General features: G+C 42.1%; 1 protein-coding gene across 4 annotated transcripts in view; it reads right to left on the bottom strand.

Moving 5' to 3' along the window:
• The window catches only part of RPP30 (ribonuclease P/MRP subunit p30), a 260,717-nt gene extending 246,695 nt beyond the window's left edge, over window positions 1–14,022 (bottom strand). For 2 of the 4 annotated variants that reach the window (XR_010622771.1, XM_065746177.1), the window contains exons 1-8: window positions 13,904–14,010; window positions 13,150–13,205; window positions 12,735–12,791; window positions 11,920–11,994; window positions 11,335–11,406; window positions 5,761–5,850; window positions 3,586–3,702; window positions 84–113 (exon numbers count right to left, since the gene is read on the bottom strand). Coding sequence is in view for 1 of the 4 variants with exons in the window: in XM_065746177.1 (XP_065602249.1) it covers window positions 84–113; window positions 3,586–3,702; window positions 5,761–5,850; window positions 11,335–11,406; window positions 11,920–11,994; window positions 12,735–12,791; window positions 13,150–13,205; window positions 13,904–13,985 (579 nt within the window). In the remaining 3 variants the exon portion in view is untranslated. Of the gene's footprint in view, window positions 1–83; window positions 114–3,585; window positions 3,703–5,760; window positions 5,851–11,334; window positions 11,407–11,919; window positions 11,995–12,734; window positions 12,792–13,149; window positions 13,206–13,903 lie in introns of all 4 variants that reach the window. The other 2 variants (XR_010622773.1, XR_010622772.1) reach the window with 2 other exon arrangements.
• Between the last annotated feature and the right edge of the window lie 5,614 nt (window positions 14,023–19,636).

The following is a 19,636-nucleotide window of genomic DNA, read 5'->3' as shown; positions in this document are numbered from 1 at the left end:
ATGTAAACATTGTAATTTTAAGTATTTTGAGCTGCAAATAAATGCTCAAATTGTTTTCTCTTGAACAAAAATACAGAACTTACTCTTTCAGCTGCACTAGATATAACGATGTTCTGCAAAACAAGAGACCAAATTAACAAACATTCATCCATCTGACAGTATCAAGAAATGGAAAACTTAAAAGCAGAAAAAACTTCATGATCATTAGCTAAGTTGAGGCTGACAGCCCAATTAACTGTGAGTGTCCGGTGCCCTCAGATGAAGAGAACTCCAGCAGGTATAGACATTAGTCTGAGGAAACAAATGAGCCCACGTTACCTCCCCAACCCCTGCAGAGAGATATCCACAGGGGCAGGTCCTCCCATGTAGCTATAAACATCAGTTCCGAGAGGTCTGAGCTGAACAAGCACTGCACCTTTTACAGGGCAATGGCTAAGCAGTATAAATCTGTGATGCTATTTTAAGCACACATGAACCTGTATCTCTTATAAGGGACTTTAAAAGGATTTGAAGGGAAAAGAAGAAATGCAGAGTTGTCCACACCATGTTAAGTACTTTGGTTACAGTAGCTGAAAGGGACAGGGAGCCACGCAAGAGCAGTCAGGCACAGGGAGTATGCTGAGCATTATACTGAGGAAGACCATGACAAATTACACAACTCAACCTGAGTTGTAACACAAATGAACTTATAAGAGTTGCCCAGGATCCCACAGACGCAACTTAAAGACCATGGCTTTAGACTGATTCTCCCAAATTTTCAACCTACTCTTTGTGTTGTAGTAACACCCAACCCATTCATGTTGGCCTTAATCAAACTCTGATGGAAGAAACCAGTCTGCAGACAGATAAAGGCAGCCAACTCACACCATGCATTGAGTTTCCTCAAACCCGCACCTCCAGGAAAAGCACCAGGCAGAAAGACATCCTCCTCCCTTCACTCCCAAAGGTTTCCTACAGAGCAGGTACATGACTGCTCGGGCTGGCAGACAGCAAAGCTCAGCTGCCAGTGCTCTTCTAACGTTAAACCTCCAAAGATGCTCACTCAAGGGAAGATTGTTTAGTGCAGGCAGAAACTACTAGTACAGCAGAAAAAGATTCACACTTAAGTATATATATATATACTTATCAAATAAAGGCTTTGGGAATTCCTGCTTGAGTGGGCAAGAATGAAATTGGTACTGAGACAGCAAAAGACTTCCCCTCTCTGACGTCAGTACCACCAACACATTACACTACCTCCAGTTACACAGTGGGGCTTATGATCCCTTCCAAAGCACTGCTTTGCTCATCCTACTGCCCTCCCTGCACAGAGCAGGGCAGATACTGGAAGAAAATGCTCAGTGCACAGCTAGAACTCAAAGCATGAAAGAGCTATGTGTATGGAAATGAATGCACAGCTCACACTGTGCCCAAGGTTTCCTCATGTGTTGAGAAGGAAAAGACAGGGCACAAGACTCTGCACAAGCATCAGGAAAGCCATACATCAAAGCAACTTAACAGCATAAAGCCTAGGACGTTTCCTTCTGTGTAGTTCACCTTTAAAGTGACTGTACTACAGACCTCAAGGGTGTTTTTGAGCTTCATCGGTGCTGACTGTGAGAGTTCACTGTGAAAATATACGTCTGCTGCTCTGAGCTGTAAAAACCAATTCCTGTCTTCCTGACTCAGAAAAGCTCCCAGAGCAGCTATGCCATCTTGAAGCCATCCCTGCAGGACTGCAGTTCACTGCTGTGTATTGGAGACATGCTCTGGCTGATTCAAAGCTAAATGACTTCCAGTTAGAGGATGGGTAAGAAGGGAGGAGGTGAGCAGACAAGAAAAGTACAGCTAGCAAACAGAGGAGAAGCAGGCAAAGGCAAACCCAAGGCAAGGGCTAAGGGAAGAACTGTAAGGCAAAGCATTATTTCCTCAGGTAAAAGAGAAACCAGCTGTTCAGCACACTACCCTGGGTGCAGTAAGTAACACAACTACCAAAACACAGAAGGTGAAGGACTGTGGCTATACACACTCTGTATGACAAGGTAAGTAAATCCCTCCCCCAGTTCCCTGCACATGTTACAATATTTTAGGGACTCTGCTCAAGGCCAGCTCCCTGGCCAGTAAGTCTCCGAAGTTTCTCTGTGCTGCTGTAACAGAGGAAAAAGAAAAGAAAAAAAAAAAAAGGATCCAAAAGCTGTTAAAAGCTCATCAAGTGTAGGTTACAAAAGGCGACTGGTGTGCCAAGTGCCGATGTGAGCAGCCCATGGAACAGCCTAACCACACTGTGGTAAAAAGGGTCTTTACACAACTGATAGAAACTGCCAACAATCACTAATTGCCATCTCTGCTGGCCCACCAGGTAATGATCCCAGAGGCAAAAAATATTGACAAGAAACAATGACAAACTAGTAATCCATTCCTCGCTCTTCTAGTGGCTTACAACAGGCACAAATGATGTACTAGATAGACACATACAGAAAGAAAATGCTCTTGCACACAGACCAAACACCTCATTCACTCTGTGATGCAAACTCAACTCATACTACTGAGCAAGAAACTGTGCAACTGAGTGAGAAAAGTATCTTCAGCTGCACACAGGAAAGAGGAGAACAGGCAAAAAGGAGTCCCCACATGTTTCTGTGTGCATGCACCTTTTCTTTAAGTCAGTATTTTGCATGATAAACCCCCAGAGCTGGGCTTTTCAGGAAAAGCCATGTTAAGTGCTTGCGTTTTTTCTGTAGCACCAAGGGAACTCATCTGTTTAGGGACCACTGTCCTATAGGACAGGTCATTACTAGAGGAAATTGTAATAATGACAGATCAGCTTCTAATTGGTCTCCCAGTCTCTATATCCTACTTCAGATTGCATCTGCAGGGTAACGCTTTGCTTCTCTAGACTGGTGAAGTGCAGCAAAAACCCTTTCCAGTAACAATAATGGGAGCCACCATCTCTTTTAACCCCAATATGTATTATGATATGCTTCTCTGTTAAATGCACGCAGCCTGAGAGGACCCACATAGCAGGGAGCTTAGCCTGCCGGCCTGAGAGGAGGTGAGGTATGAAAGCAATGGAGTACCGGCATCTCAGCTGCAAGGATTATCTCTTCACTTGGTTTCAGTAGTGGGGAAGAATGCAGTTGATCTGATTTCAGCAAAGCCCTGGCTTAGAGCCAGCAAGCTGTTGGGTCTGTTCTCTACACTGGGGATTTCCTAACAGTTAAACAAACAGGATTTCTATCTTATTTTTTTCCCCTATGTTCAAGGCATATTTTCAAAAAAGTGCTTCTGGTGAATAAGAACTTTGAAGCAGGGGATTTTAAAGATGCGTGGATCTCAGTTCTAGTGCAAACTTTTTCCCTTTTGTTCTGGGTACTGCATACCAAAATAGGTTGTTCTGAAAAAAAGAACCAAGCAGTCTGACAGCTTAAGAAGAAAGCATGCAGTGGTTCACGGCTGGAGGTATATGGAGCCAGAATAACTGTGTCCTTCCATTAGCAGGCAAAGATTCAGTCACAGCTTCAGAAACTCTATCATCAACACTCATTTAAAATGGCTCCAGCTGTACAACTCCAAATTAATTAGCTAGCTTTCACTTTAAGAGCTTACCTTTCCTTTGCAGATCTGCATCAGGCTGATCGCATTTGAAATTGTGTATCTTCTCATTGTGGAGTCTTTGATGGCAGGCGTGTAAAGAAGTTCAAAGTAAATGCCTCGATCTATTGCCTTCACATGAAAGAAAGTGATCAAAAATCAAAAGGAGAGAAGCAAAACAATCTAACCACCACCGACTATTGTTGATGCAATTTATTTGCAATTTAACTGTGTTAGGAAAAAAAAATGAAGAAGAAACTGTTCCAGCAGGAATACAGCATCATATGAAACGCAGGGGGAAAAATTTCACTGTACACCAATTGTGCATCTTGGAAAGATAGAAAGATGAGGCTTAATGAACAAAGAAATAACATCTACTTAATAGTTTTAATTAGCTTTCCACTGTCACAGAGAAAATGAGGCAAGTAACTATTACTGATCAGAAACATGTCTGGAAACTTCCAGGACCCTCCTCCTCTTGTCCCACTGTCAGTGATAAGGAATAACACTGCTTCCCACAGCAACCACATCCTGCAGATGAAGAATTTGCCCTTGCACAAATGTAGCAGTGGGGTCCTGTCTCCTCTCTCTCACAGCACACTGTGCTGCTATTTGTGACCATTTTAAAGAACAGCAGGTCACAGTAAAGTTTCCAAATAGAAGTACTTAGTGTATTTTCAGTTGTTTTAACACCCTTTGCTGTCTGTGAAAGTACCTCACTCTTGTGTACTTGTTTTCTCAAACATTCAGACTAAGGCTGAGCAACTTTGTATAGGATATGCAGCAAGTTAGTGGTAAAGACAATTCAAAGCTAGTAGTTGATCATTATATATGATCCTATAACACATTTGCATGAAATGCTACTTTGAATGAAAGCACATATTACAAAAAGCTAGAATAATAAGACAATAAGAGAGTCCAGTAATTGAATATAGATGAAATTAATCCAGCTGTAGCAGCTGCATGGAAGCTGAGTAGAAACTATACATGGATCAAATGTTTTATACAGAGCTAGTCCAACATCTGCAAATAAAACTACACACACAAAAAAGCATGTATTTATCACAACCAAAACAGGTAATGGCAATACACCAATTTCAAAGCAAGGATACTTTTAACTTCATCCCTGCTCCTCCAGCATCCAAGCCAGCCTGTCTGTCTGGCATCAAAACAACCAAACTTCACTGCCTGAGGATGCACAGAACCAGTCTGAAAAACTGTCTTGAAGCTCAGAGCATGGAAGATGAGAACCAGCTTGTGAGGAAGTATCTTCTCACCTGAGTCAGCTCCTAGAGTTTCAGGCAGGTAGGGTTCTTTCAGGCAACATTTCATACAACATTTTTATTCCAAGTGGAATACTGAATTTTAAATCTGTGGTAAATTCCAAATTGCTACTTTTGTTCTGTTTCAGGATTAATTCTAGTTTATTCTAGGTCAAGCTTTCTTTAAAAGACAGAAGCCGGATTTCCAGCCAGTTCCAGCTTTAAATCCTAAAGCACTACAGACTACACAAGCCAAGAATGTCCAAGCAGAACAAATCTTAACATAAACTTAAGGGAAAAAACTAGTTCACATAATTGCACGTTCAGATTAAGTTTTCTGCCAAACTTCTTACAGTAGGCAGAATTGGATTAACAAAATACTTGATACATGCAGATATTTAGCTTGAGTCCCACAGCAGATATTAAGCAATCCTGAATTTGGTTTATTTCCCAAGACATTCCTTTGACTAAGTATAGATTCAACACGTCATCCTCTGAATATCTGACACAACATTCTTCTCCCAAATTAACACTGTCATTCACATTCTCCCATCTTTTAAAGTACAGGACTATTTATCTGACACAGCTGTATCCCTTCTGGTTTCAGAGGCAGCTCTGACAGCAATCACAACACACCTCACTAGTTAGCACAGCAGTAGTCATAAGATTCTGTTTCTACTCCTTGGAAACACCTTCTCTGTCTTCACAAGTGGAGGACCAAAAGGAGAAAGAACAAACACATGCCACTGCGTATTAAGTGCTGCAGTGGAGGCCTTGAAGTGAAGGACATCTAAAACAATACATTATGCAAGAAAATAAAAAGAACCACTTTAGTGGGAATGGTGAGAAGGAAACTAAAGGAATTCAACTCATACTGACATTAAATAAAGAATTTAATAGCAAGAAAACAATATAAATTTCAACTTACCATATTTACAGGAGGCCTTCGGAAGTAGAAAGGAAGTTTCTCTGTTACATTTATGCATACCAGATCCACATCAAGAGTTGTACAAGCAATCTAGAGCAAAGAAATGGGAACAGATTATTAGATGTGCCAAAAGAATAAAACAACCAACTTCAAACAATCAACTTTAAGCACACCAGTACTCTTAATTTCTTAATGCAAAAATATGTCTCCCCAGAGGCAGTTCAATTTTAAAATGAAGTACAACACCTTGCAGGTGTGCCAGTAAAACAGCAGTTCTCAAAGTGCATAACTAGAAGATTCGGGGCTAAAAATCCCAAGCCTTTTCTCACTTACAGAAGTGCTTTTCCAATCAAATAATGACCAACTCAAAGAAAAGACTTACTGCTTTATTCTTATCTGACATCGGACATGCAGAAGTAGTGCTGTTTTTTGGCAAAAGAGCTCACAGCTAATAAAGGACCCATCGTTCTCTAATCCCAGTGTTGCAGCTGTTTAAGTATTTTTACCAGCAACAACCAAGAAAAGACTGAAATGGGAGAAGAATTTCAGAAGTGATGAGTGATGTTACAAGCCCAGTGCTGGGTCCATGCCATGGTGCCTCACTTTCCTCGCTGGATAAGAAAGACAACTGATTCTGAAAACCAAACCTCTAGAGAAATCTCAAGGTGGCACAACACTTAGCTTTGAACTTGCAAAACAGTTCGTATCCTGTATTAATAGAGAAGGAAAGAACAAAGGGTGGAGAATTTCCACAGTGACACACACGCAGAAAATTAAATGGATATAAAAGGGAGCCCTTGCTTTACATATAACCTCATGTACATAAGACTTGCAGGACTATACACGTCTACCCCGTATAGATGATTACACACGACCAGATTAATGCCTGTAAGCAGTGTTGCAACAAAGAAGATGAAGTGTGTTGAACCTGCTCAAAAGGAATTTTCAATCTGTAGAGGAACTCTCCACACTCAGAAACCTGCCAGCCACTGCTTCAGATACACCTGGGCCAGGCACCAGCCCCTTCTCTCTCTTCACGCCAGCATGAAAGCAGCAGGGCTGCAGACACTCTGCTCTAGCACAGGGCTCTTTAAACTCATCTTTCAATGTTCTGTTCACATGAAATCTGCACAGAGATGAGAGCAGAGGCCCAGCTTTAGGAACGTTTCTTATCTCAGCCATTGACAGAACTTCCTTCAAACTGAATTTTATCTTCACACCCTAACCTTGCTAACTCTGTGAGACAGAATACAGGTCGAATCTACTACAAATGCAAATCTGAAATGCAAATTTAGCCCTACTGCAGCCAGTTTTAATCCCATCCTCACGTGGAGTACAAACTACCACCTGGACAGAGGTGATTTACAGGAATTTGCTCAAAGCAAATAGCCCTGCATCATGTCCCAAAAAACATGTCAGTGAGGCCATAGAAAATTCAGGAAGAGAGAAATCCAAGAAAAATGAAGAGCGAGAATACATACTAGAAGCAGGCAAGCTGCCCTGTGTGACGAGAAAACAAGCCCTCCTAATCAGTTCCAGAAACACTGGAAAACACTTTTCCATTCAGCAAATTACGTGCAATAAGAAAGGAAGTGACCCAAATGCAAGGATATCTACTGGATTCCAGAGACAAGAACTCAAAAAACAGCCCTGGGAAAATAAATAAATAAAATCAAGAGTCATAATTTCACATAAAGAGGAACTCCTGAACTGCATGGAAAGCTACAGAGGATATTTCTCTAAACTCCCCCCATTCAGCCCAGCTTTGGCTTCTGGACAAGTGATACAAGCAGGCAGGTTATGGTTACCCAGCCTCCTAAAAGGATTTGAAGTACAAAAACTTAAAAACACCATGCAGCAGTTGGACAGCCCAGCACCTGCCTGGCCTCACTACGGGCAAGAGCCCCATCTGCTGGGAAACCACAGACAGCCACGGATAAACACAGCAGTGCTTGGATGGCCTGAAGACAAGAGGTTTGCTTTGGCAAACATTTCACAAATAAACGCTGAAATTTGGCTTTGCAGTACATCTACAGACTTATGTAAGCAAGATTTCGTAGATTCTGGTGCATTACTGATTTCCTACAAATAGCAGGCAGAAGTAATGTGAAAAAAATAAATCTTAGAGAGAAAATATTCTAAAAAGCAACAGGCCAGGCCTCACTAACAACTCAGGGCAGGCATCCCAGATGTAGCCCAAAACAATTCTCCTTGGAAACCTTAAATAAAGAACATGTCCTACAACTAACTTGGCAAACACAACTTCCTTGTAACCCCAAGGATAGAAATTATTTGTAGAATTCAAGTGCATTTTTCAGCACACATCACTGCCTATCTCAGTAACAGGAAAACTTCCTTTGCTTGTGAGAAGAGGGGACTACCTTTAGATGGTGCTAAAATTAAAGCCCATCTACAATAGTCACATACGTCTTCCATAAACTCAGAAAAATCTTGTCCTATGCAGAACAAACGAAGTGCCAAATAGTTGGTGAGAAAGATGATGCTACTGAGGCAATGCAGTTACCAGTTACCAACAGCCAATTTTAAAATATCATTTGTGGTGCAAGACTCAACCTAGAAGGCTCTACCCTTAAGACTGAAAGTCATTAAGAGCCAAACACACATACTGAGACTTCATATGCTAGATATTCCCTGTTGATCTCTCTACAAGCCTCTCCACACACACTTAGAAAACTTAAATCTTTAAACAAAAGACAAACATACAAATCTGCTCTGTATATGAACACATAAGGAAGATGTTCTTTGACTCATGCACTTTGAAAGAAAAATGTCTGGTTTCCTCCCCAGCTCAGGAGAGTTTTGAGCATGATAGAAATTAAGATGGTCTCAATACAATCCCTCTTTCTTCCTATCGTGCTTTCTGTCACCTGTGAGATACCTGTGCCAGCTTTAGCTATCTGTACTGAGCTGCTCAGAGTACAGCCATCCTCTTGGTGCTAGCAGAGACTCAGAGCAGCAAAGCAGATCTGTCTGCAAAATAACTTAGTAAAATCTGTGGTTGTTTTGCAATTGAGTTCTTCCAACCAAACAGCCATGGAGCTAAGCAAGCTGCCCAAGTGAAGCAGAAGGGACCTGCAGAAATGCATGGCTGAGGGCAGCTGTCAGCTTCAGAGCTGCTGCAGCTGGATGTTCAAGTGCACCAGCAGAACTCAGGGACATCTCAAAACAAAAGACAACCACCTTCAGATGACAAGCCCCTGCCCTTCCTCCAAAGCCTTACAGCATGCTACTGCTGCCTACCTTTAACAGGCTTCAGATGCTTGTTTGAACACATCAATTGAGTGAGCTTACTTGAGAACAGAGATCAACGCGAAGCTTCTCCCTGCTCTGTCTCATCCAAGTCATTAGGTATAAACAATCATAGAATTGTTTGGGTTGGAAGGGACCCTTAAAAGTAATTTAGTTCAACTCCCCTGAAGTAAACAGGGGCACCTACAGCTCAGTCACAATGCTCAGAGCCCCACCCAGCCTGATCTTGAATGTTTCCTCCTGAGCCTTCTCTCTCCAGACTGAACAGCCCCAGCCCTCTCAGCTCGTTCTCATAAGGGAAGTGTTTCAGCTCAGACCATTTCTGTGGCCCTCTTCTGGCTGTAATACAACAGGTCCACATCTCTCCTACACTGAAGACTCCACATGTGGATGCAGCAGTCCAGGTGAGGTCTCACCAGCAAAGAGCAGGACAGGATCACCTCCCTCACCCTGCTGGCCCTGCTTCTTTTGATGTATTTCAGGAACAGTTGGCTCTCTGGGCTGCAAGGGCACACTGCTGCCGTATGTCCAGCTTGCCATCCACTAGTACCCCCAGGTCCTTTTTGACAGGGCTGCCCTCCATTCTTACATCCCTCAACTTGTACTGATAGTGGAGGCTGCCACAACCCAGGTGCAAGACCTTGCACTTTTTCAACCTCATGAGGTTCACCTGGGCCCACCACTTGAGCCTGTCTAAAACTCTCTACATGGCATCTAGGCCTTACTAAAGTCCACACAGGTGACAACAGTGGTTTACTTGTTTACTGACACATTCATATAATCATAAAAGAGTAACTAGGTTGATCAGGCAAGATCTGCCCTTGGTGAAGCCATATCACCTCCTGCTCTTCTACATGCCTTAGCATAGCTTCCAGGAGCATCTGCTCCCTGACCTCCCTGGCACAGAGGTGAGGCTGACAGGTCGGTAGTTTCTTTGGTCATTCTTTCTACCCTCCTTAAAAAAAGGGCGTGACACTGCTTTTTTCCAGTCACCTGGGACTTCATCTGACTGCCATAACTTTTCAAACATCTTTGAGAGTGGCTTGGCAACTACAGCAGCCAATTCCCTAAGGACTCTGGGATGCATGTGGAATAAATCACAATGATTTTCTTTTGGGCTCTGTCAATGCCATAAAACTATGGAGAGTAGTGAAGTGTTTTAGATGTTTTTTTTGACTCTTGCACACCCTCAGAAGTCCAGAGAAAAAAAGAAAACAGTTGGAAGTGAGTTTCATTAAGTTGTCACTGTTGAAATTAATGCTTGAGTTCCTCTGCTTCTTTAAAGTTTACCTTCTTTTATTGCCCCTTGCCTTATACTTCACAAGTTTTCAAACAAGAGAGGAAATAATTAAAATATATACATATGTAGTTCTAATGTTTCAAGAATAGGTATTAGGCAGTACCAGAAAGTAGCTTTAACCTAACTGGAAAAACTCAGATTCCTGATAACCTCTCTTTTCAAAGTACGTTATGGCATTCTTCCAAACAGACTCAATTTGAGGCTGGTGTCCCAGTGCCTTCTTCAAATTGCACATCTGCTTGTGGTCTGCCAAGGGCAATACAGGCAGATCTACCAGCTCTTGCAATTCACCGTTAATGATATGCCTTATGAGCCTACAACAGGTCAGATGTGTCACTGTCTTGTTTTTGTTGGTTTTTTTTTTCCTTTAGCTAGGAAAACATTTTGACAAGAAGTTGAGCTGAGCATCTGAAAGCAAGTCAATCAGATCACTTGCACTGGCTATTCCCAAATATTTTGACATCTATTAAAAAATACACGAGAAAAAACACCTACTACTCCTCAAGTTGAGCTCAAATCATTCCTCTTTAGATAATGTTTTAAAACTAGTAATTGTTCCAGCAGGAAGAGTCTATTGAAGATGGATGAAGTAAGACAATATGATGTTTGATACCATTAGTAACTGTGTTCAAGTATCAGCTCTCAACAGTAAATGCTTCTTCCAGTCAAAACCAGGTTCAAAATATTTGCATTTCTAATGAGGTAAACCAATGCAAAAAACAAACAAACAAAAGCCAACAAACCCAACAGTACAAAAGAAAGCAAACCACAGAGCAAGAACATACAACTTCACTGACCAGGTAGATCTTTCAGAGTAACAGATCACATCAAGACCCTTTACTCTCCCAGTCTGTTAACTGACCAGGGAGCCTACATTGTTAAATTAGCTCCACAACACGGCTCTATAAAGTGGAAAACAAAATCTAAACAAAGCATGCACTCAAACTAGTCCAAGGCACTGATTGTTAGTGCCAACTCTATACCAGCTTACACATAGTACTTACATGGAACAATTTCTCTGTCTTTGGAAATACAGCTATGATGTCATACAATCTTATGTTTGTAGATGTAGATCTCTACAAAAGATGGAAATGATTATTACCTTGATTTCTAGAAAGCGTCAAACGTATACACACTGATTACAACCAAAATAATAATGAGGGAATCTCCTCACCATTTTCAAGCACTAAAACAAAGCCAATAATCTAATTAAATAGCAGCTCTCTATTGTGAGCAATTTTGAGGCCTGGCCCACCCACTTATACACACCTTCTGTCTGAATCACACAGTCCCACAAGCAGACACAGGCCTTACTCCTGGTGTTCTAGCGTACACACAGAAGTTCAGAAATCAAAGAATCAAGGAACAGAACCACTACCCCATACTAAGAAGTCATCATCATAACCACATCCAGTTTTATAAATCTTCATCCCTTCCTGACATTTCAGATCTGATCAAAGAAATTAGTACCAAGTATCCTATGAAATCCACAAAATCTTTCCCTACACAATTCCCCAAACGTCATTCTTTCATTAAGAAAATAATAATAATAATAAAAATAGAAAAACAGGAACACTGAACGTACTTACCAAGAGATTACAGTGCGAAGGATCAGAAACAACAAGTGTCAGCCGGGTTAAGACTTTAAGTCTTTTAGATGTCCCCTATGAAGGAAAAGTAAAACAAGACTTAAAAAGCAAAACTTTGTGGCAACTTCCATCCTCTCTATTATACAAAGAAAGTTGTGCCTTGCACCAATTCTTACCTATAATTATTTCCTATAAGTCTGTCGTTATGCTTCCCTATTATGATATATATATATATGCACATATTTCTTTATATTGATCAGCTGGGTATTATATCTGCCATTCAGAAGGAACACTTAATGTGTTTCTCTGAGGAAATGATCAATCAAAAGGAGGAAAACTAAAATGGGTAAGGAAGGAAAAAAAAAAAAGGAACACCATACAGAAAACACAAGCATGCTTTATTAATAACACTTTGATTTTCCAAGGAGACCACAACTGCAATCAAAAACATTTCCTGAATTAACACACATCGGTGATTCAAAATAAGGAGTTGGCTCACTACATCCAAATCTTGTTCATCAAACACAGGAAGCAATCTCCAAACCTCAGGCTCAAATTCACAGAATTACACTACAATTATTCAAAATTCATAAGCAGCAATTTTAAAAAATCATTTCTTAAATAAAGCACAAAGCCTCCTCCAACATAAGAGTTAACATTCTCCCAGTGCTGGAAGTTTTAAGAATTGAGCAATTAAATTCCTCTTTTTTTTTCTTTTTTTTTTTTTAACAGGCAATGAAAAAAAATATTGTGTGAAAACACACAAAGGAAAAAATACAACTCAGCATAACATAGCTGGAATACAATCAACTTACTTGTACAATAGGCAAAGATGGAAACAGCTCAGAAGGAGATACTGGCTTAGCAATTTCCTTAAAAGAGAACAAAATGAAGTTATCCAAAATGTAATGGGTTGTTTAGAATGTACACAGACATTGTGTTGCAACTCCAAAAATAAGTTTGCAATGCTAATAAAAGTATTTCCTAGGGAAAATTCACAGAGCATAGTTAAATTAACTCCAGGGCAGTAATACAGACTTATGAAATGGGAGCTCCATTATTATTTAAAATTGACAACATGATTAAGAGCAACTGCAGAATATCCAATTATAAATGAAGCCCTTTACGTTTATACTTAAATGAGTATTCTAAAAGCAATGGTGGGAAGGGAGGGCACATGGATTTACAAGACAAAACACACCACCAACAAAGAAGCTGAGCAGAAATTACCTGTTTCTTTTCTTTAAAATCGACGACATGATTAAGGGCAACTGCAGAATATCCCACTAAAAAAAAGTGACACATCGTGAGACTGCTTTGTTCAGCAAATGATGGGAACAGATGCAACCAGAAAGTTATCACATGCTCGTTATTTAAATGACTCAAAATTAACACCGATGCGCAGATTTACCTTTCACAGTGAATTTTTCTGAGCGGGAACTCACCAGAGATGCGTCTTAAGAGTATCAGATTCTTTTAACACAACCCAGCCATGACAACACATCCTCAGTGACTGGCAGAGATGTGGGCAAGGACTGTTTGCTGGGGTGCATGATGAACAGCTATCTGATGGATGAACAGCTATCTAATGGGGACAGCTGGGCAGGCTGAGGCGTGGTGGGGAGCGTGGCAGGGAGCAGGGTGAGCCAAAGGCTGCCAGGGTCAGCGTCTGCACGAAGGCTGCACCTTTCAGCAGCAGACTGGAAGATGCATTATGAGGGGAGACGTGACCACGTCTGAAGAGGCCAAAGGACGATACAAAGGGAAACGCTGGACAGATCGAGAAGATCAGAAACCGCGGAACAAGTCGCCTACAGAAGCTGGAAAGCAACCGGATCTGTTAAAACGTGAGCCGGACGGCGCTGCACAGGCACGGCACGCGCTCCCTGCCCTACAAGTCGCAGGGGAGGGCAGGCCCGGTGCGCGGAGCTTCCCGCCCCTCCAGCCCCGCTTCTGCTGCAGTCCTCCGCCAGCCCGCACTTACAGTACGCCGCAGCCTCCAGCAAGCTCTGCACGGCCTTCCTATCCGCGCCCAGCGGGACGTTCAAGTCAGCGAAGCCGGCCATGCTGCGCTGCGCGGGGCGGATCAAGGGCTGTGAGCTCAGACGGCACCGCCCCGACGGCCCGGAGCAACCTGGGGCTTGTAGTCCCGCTGTGTGCGCTGCTCGGAGCTCCGGAGCGCGTCCGTGAGGGCTGCGCTGGGAGCGGAGAGTGCTGCCCAGCAGAGGGAGCCGCGCTCCTGCTCCTCTTGCCGGCGGGGCCGTCTGCTGCCAGTTACGGCAAGCCAAAACCAGCAAGGCTGGGAGTCCTTCACAGCTTCAAGGTGTTAGTGCAAGTCCTCACAAGTCCTCTGCTTCCTCTTCTTTGAGACTGGAGGTTCTGAAACCTTAACCAGGCAGAATTGTTCCAGCGATGCTCCCAAATCCCGGGGACATCCCCGCTCACAGCGCTGCTCCTCAGCATGCCGAGGCCAAGGAGTTTATATGCTCCCTTTAAATATTAGAGGGCTACAATGTGGTCTCCCTGGAGCCTTCTCTTCTCCAGACTGAACAAGCCTATCTCTAGAGCAGTGTTCCAGCTCTCTGAGCACCTTCATGGCCATCCTTCTGATCCTCTTCAACAGCTCCACATCACTCCTGTACCGGGGACCACCCTTGGACACAGTACTCCAGATAGGGCCTTAAAAGGGCAGTGCAGAGAGGGACAATCACCTCCCTTTCCCTGCTGCCACCCCTCTCTTGATGCAGCCCAGGATACATTTGACCTATAGGCTGCAAGTGCACACTGCTACTTCGTATCCTACTCTTTTGTCCATCAAGACTACAAGTCCCATTCTGCAGGGCTGTTCTCAGTGAGTTTTTCTTCCAGTCTGAATGTCTGGGATTGCCCCGTCTCAAATACAACACTTTGCACTTGGCCATGTTGAACCTCACTAGGTTTTGTGGGCCCTCTTTTCGAGCCTATCCAGGTCTCCCTGGAAGGTGACCCTTCCTTCTGTGTTTCAGCAAAGGAGTTCTGCTTTGGCCTACCTGAGCCCATAACGTGTTCCTATTGAAACAGCCAGGGTTGCTTCTCTACCAGATATCTGAACACACAGCCCAAACGGTCTTCTTAAGATTTCTCTGTGAGGTGTGTGAACATGGAAGAGCTCAAAGTATTGTTTCATGTTTTCTTCGACAATGTATGATGGAATTTGATTTAATTTGTCTTAATAAATGCAAGAAGAAATCCATAAACACGTATCAATTATTTTTGAATAGCCCTATTGGGCTAATATTCAGAGACGTTAAACAAGATTAAGCAGTTTTTGTGTATGGCAACAGACAAGCAAAACAAACCTTTCCTTGAGGCACTTAAAATGGAGAGCATTTAAACAGATATTCATCATTCCTACAGAACCCTATCTCTGCGATGGCACTCCCAGCATTACATATCATCAATTACTTATGCAGACCAGTGTGCAACCTTATTCCTTCATTAACTGGATGTTAACATTTTCTTTTAGGCCAGCCCCAGCGACCCACTTAAAACATAGCTGTTGTCCTCACTGTTCACAAACTTTGAACATGTTTTGTCTCACATGTGTCCTGAAGTGCAGCCAATTTTTCTCTTCCTGGGTACATTTTTCACACCGTATTTAAATTAAAGGGAAGACCTTTTCAGGTCTTATGAAGTGATATTCTCCTAATATGCCTCCAGTGGGCAGCCCAGGGTAGCAGCTGTCATGTATATATATATATGTTTCTTTTGCTTTAGTTCTGCATTTAGCATTTTAGGGAGCTGAAGATATTTGGTACTACCTGTTTCAGCAACTCAGTAGCTTGAATCTCAGGGTCACTTTTATCATAACCTTCATATTTCACTTCATAAAGATGCAGACTGAATTTTCAGGGTTGAGAACTCTGTTTTTCAGAGTGATCAAGGATTTCTAGAATAAATTTCATTGTAATTGTTGGTGGGTCTTTTTTGTTTGTTTTTGTTTTTTTTTTTCTTTTCAGCTGACAGCTTGCTGCTCATATTTGCTGGTTCCAAAAAAAGGAAGACATCACATTTATTTAGCTTGCACAGGTGTGAGTATTTATTTTGACAATGATAAGAAATGCCAAAGATGTGAATGGTTACCTCTCTATTTCACTGCCACAGAGTGGGGATGATTTATTTTCACAAAGGCAAGAAAAGGCAGAAAAGAAACTGCAGCTGCAACATCTTTGCTGGAAGTTGGACAAGAGTGTTATTTGCTAAACTACATGCTGGGAATAAAAAACAAGGTTCCAATATTTGCCCATGGAATTTTACCCAGCCTGTGATAAAATATTCTAAATATTTTGACAACGTATTTATTTCCCCAAGGTAGAAGAAATGTGTACCTACACTTTATTTATTATTCCTACAGCAGGTCTTCACCAGACTTATATTGGTTTCCAAGAAAGAAGATGAAAAGGAATGGAAAAAAATATACAACAGGCAAATGAAAATGACAGCCTATGAAGACAGACTGGCTCAGGAGAGGAAGACAACAAGGGAGATTATAAAGAAATGGAAAATAGTAAGAAAAAAGGCCTCTTTATCACATTTCATACTCGTGGTATGAATTGTATCCAGAATTAAATTGTTTCAGAAGGAAAATATAGCAACACCTTTAAGATTTTGTGTTAAGATAAGCACAGATCTTGTTTTCCAGATACGGCTGTGTGAAGGAAAGAGATACCGGGCTGGGCTGTCAGCGCTTACTCCTCTGCTGGTGCAGTTTCGCATGCTGCAGTCCTGGACCCACTTCAGGCAGCCGGGCTGTGAGCTAGCAAGGCCTGCTGTTCCTATGGACTCTGTGAGCAGCACGCCCTCAGCAGGGGGATGAAGCACCCAGAATATAGCACCAGTTCTTTTAGCACAGGCACTTTCATAGAAACAGAGTGGCCTCACCTCATCATGTGCTGGTGACATTTTCTTCATTTCCTCCAACCATATCTATCTTACTTTACCTTACCAACACAGAAGCAAATAACTGATACCAATACCCATTGCTGTATTTTAAGCTTTGTATGAGTATCAAATTCTAAATATGTTCTGTGGCTTTTTAATCTATTTCCCACAGAGTTAATTATTTCTGGAGGGGGAAAAAAAGTCAAAGAAAAGCTTAAAAATCAAAGAAAAATCTTCAATGAAAATCAAGAAAATTGTCGGTAAGTGCCTGAAAAATGATGGATGAGAGATCTACAACAAAGGCAGGGGTATACAGAAATATGAAGATTTCAGAGGTAGACAGCCTAAAATACTCAAAGGATAGGCTATTAGTAAGCTAAGCTGTGAAAAATAGATTTGATACTGTTTATTGAAGCCTAACATTAGGTAAAGAGGTAATGTCCTGAAGGGGGAGAGAGGTGTCACAAATGTCATCTTGTTCGTGACAGACTGTCAGCCAACCATAGGTTTAATTTCTGTATGCTGCCTAGAACAACAGTTAAAATTTTTATTTAGGATCTCTGAAGACAAAAGCAGAACGTCAACTTGGAAGGATCAACTTCTAACGTCGTGTGTGATTGATTTTAAATTCATGGAACAGATGTAGTCCCGCAGAATGAGGAATGCTCTCTGCTGTCACAGGCACTGGGGATGGGGAAGCCTCTGAAGCACACAAGGAAAGCAGCTCACCAGATTCAGCCCTGGAAACTGGAACGTTTTTCTAAGTGTGTCCTGTTGTCAAGCTTTCAAAGAAAAGATTTTAGAGAGGCATCAGCTGCTTCATCTTGCCAGTGTTTCACCTTTTCTCTGTGATAGTACATAACCTCCCTTTCTGTTACAGGATATAAATCTTTGACTTCAAATGACTCGTTTCTTCTTGGATAATATTAAGAGAGAAAATACAAAGTGTGGTTGCATGTAACCTTTAAAAAGGAAAGAAATCAAGCAATTAACTTCTAATGAATTGCATGGGAATTTGATGAAGATGAGACATTCACCTCCTTTTAGGTTGAAATGGGTACATGTAACATGCAAATGGTTGTACATATAATCCTCTGAGAGTCACGTTCCAGAATTGTATCGAAGGGCTGTCAAAAAGAATGAACAATTCAATGAATTGTGTCAACACATTTGCAGGAAGCCCCAGATTATAATTTGCTCTGCCTAAGTGACATTTTAAGTAACAGAAAAATTGCCTTACAGCAATATTAAACTGCATGATGTTATCAGTTCTTATGATATGAACCTATTTCAAACAAAATTTACCCAGTTCTGATCTCAGATACTATTTTAGAAAAATGTATTCACACAATGAGGAAATACTCTCTCCACATTTTGCCTTAACGCTTTATCTTATTTTGATGTACCCTTGCCATTATTAAAGATTCATTTTTCTCCTACTATTTGCTTAGCTGGGGACAGGGACAAGGGCTTTATCACCTGGAAGATAAGTTACCTGCAGCTCTAGATTCTTGAACATGCTCTAAGTGATTAAACAGGGAAGGATTTATTGTAAGTGGACACAGTAAGGCAGATAACACAGAAGTGCTGGAAAATGTGTCCCTGAACAAGAAAACACTTTTAGCTTCATAATGGTCAAAGAGCTGCCCAATGAGATATCATAACTTGAAACTTGCTTATTTTGTGGTCTTACTCAAATCAAGATGTGAGGACAGCGGGGGAAGCAAACACCTGAACAGCCCAGTGCTGTTCACCACTTAGGTGATGCTCTGACCCCAGGGGGCTGCCTGTGCTCACACCTGACCCCAGTCCTTGGTCCTGCCACATGAACGGGGCCAACATACTGCCGTGCATGATGGGAGGCCTGTTCTGAGGGTCGAGTGATGCTGACAGAATGGAGGATTTCATTACAATTCAGAATGAGAAGTGTTGAAGCCTCAATTGCTGTGGATTTATGCTAGCAGTGTCAGATGAGTTTTATCAGATAGCAGCGTAGTTACCAGGTCTTTCTTCAAAGCAGGATTTTATGGCTGCATGATGTGAGCTCATTCTTACTGCTGGGCCACACACACAGTTCTTCTTTCTATGTGCATACTACAAATAGTGCTGCTGTGCCATTACCTCCAAGATCTCCTCTCAGATATCACTGAAATTGGTCAATGGTTACGCTCCATCTGGGGGCTCCTGTTTCCTCTGTATCATTTTGTTCCTCTGTTGGGTTAGAAATATGTAAGGAGCAGGTGTGTTTCATGCTTTTACTATTTATTGTGTGGCACAACAGCATCCCAACAAGTGCGATTCTCTGTGGGCACCTCACTGAAGACTCAATTAGTCCTTGCTCTGCTTAGAGGCAGGGATGTGACCTCCAGAAATGAGGAAGCTCTGGAGTGGCAGGAATGGGATCACGAGTCCCAGTTCTGGGATCTCTGCAGTATCAGTAGTAGTTCAAAGAAATGTTCTGGTTGGTTTTGGCTATCGCTTCGTTTTTTTTTCTTTTAAATTTACTGAAAGGATTACACGCGGGTTAGCGAACAAGTTGAAAGCAATGCAGTGTGAGTTATTAAAAAAGGAAACACAGGTACTGGAATTCACATCGATAAAACAATAAGGAAGAAATCTAAATCCCGAAGATCCGTAAGCCTGCAGACACGCATACATGGGGGAGCACCACGAAGCGCCGCGATCCCCGGTCCCCGCAGCGGCCGGTGGTCCCCTCGCAGCCCGCCCCGTCCCGCGGGGCTCGGCGCTCCGGCGCCCTCCGCGAGCCGCCCGTGCCGGAGCAGCTCCCCGCCGCTCC

The sequence above is a fragment of the Cyrtonyx montezumae genome, unplaced genomic scaffold, assembly GCF_038088225.1.
Source record: "Cyrtonyx montezumae isolate F1298 unplaced genomic scaffold, pur_monq_1.0 scaffold_4, whole genome shotgun sequence".
NCBI lineage: Eukaryota > Metazoa > Chordata > Aves > Galliformes > Odontophoridae > Cyrtonyx > Cyrtonyx montezumae.
The sequence above is the reverse complement of the archived record's forward strand: the minus strand, read 5'-3'. Positions and strand labels throughout refer to the sequence as shown.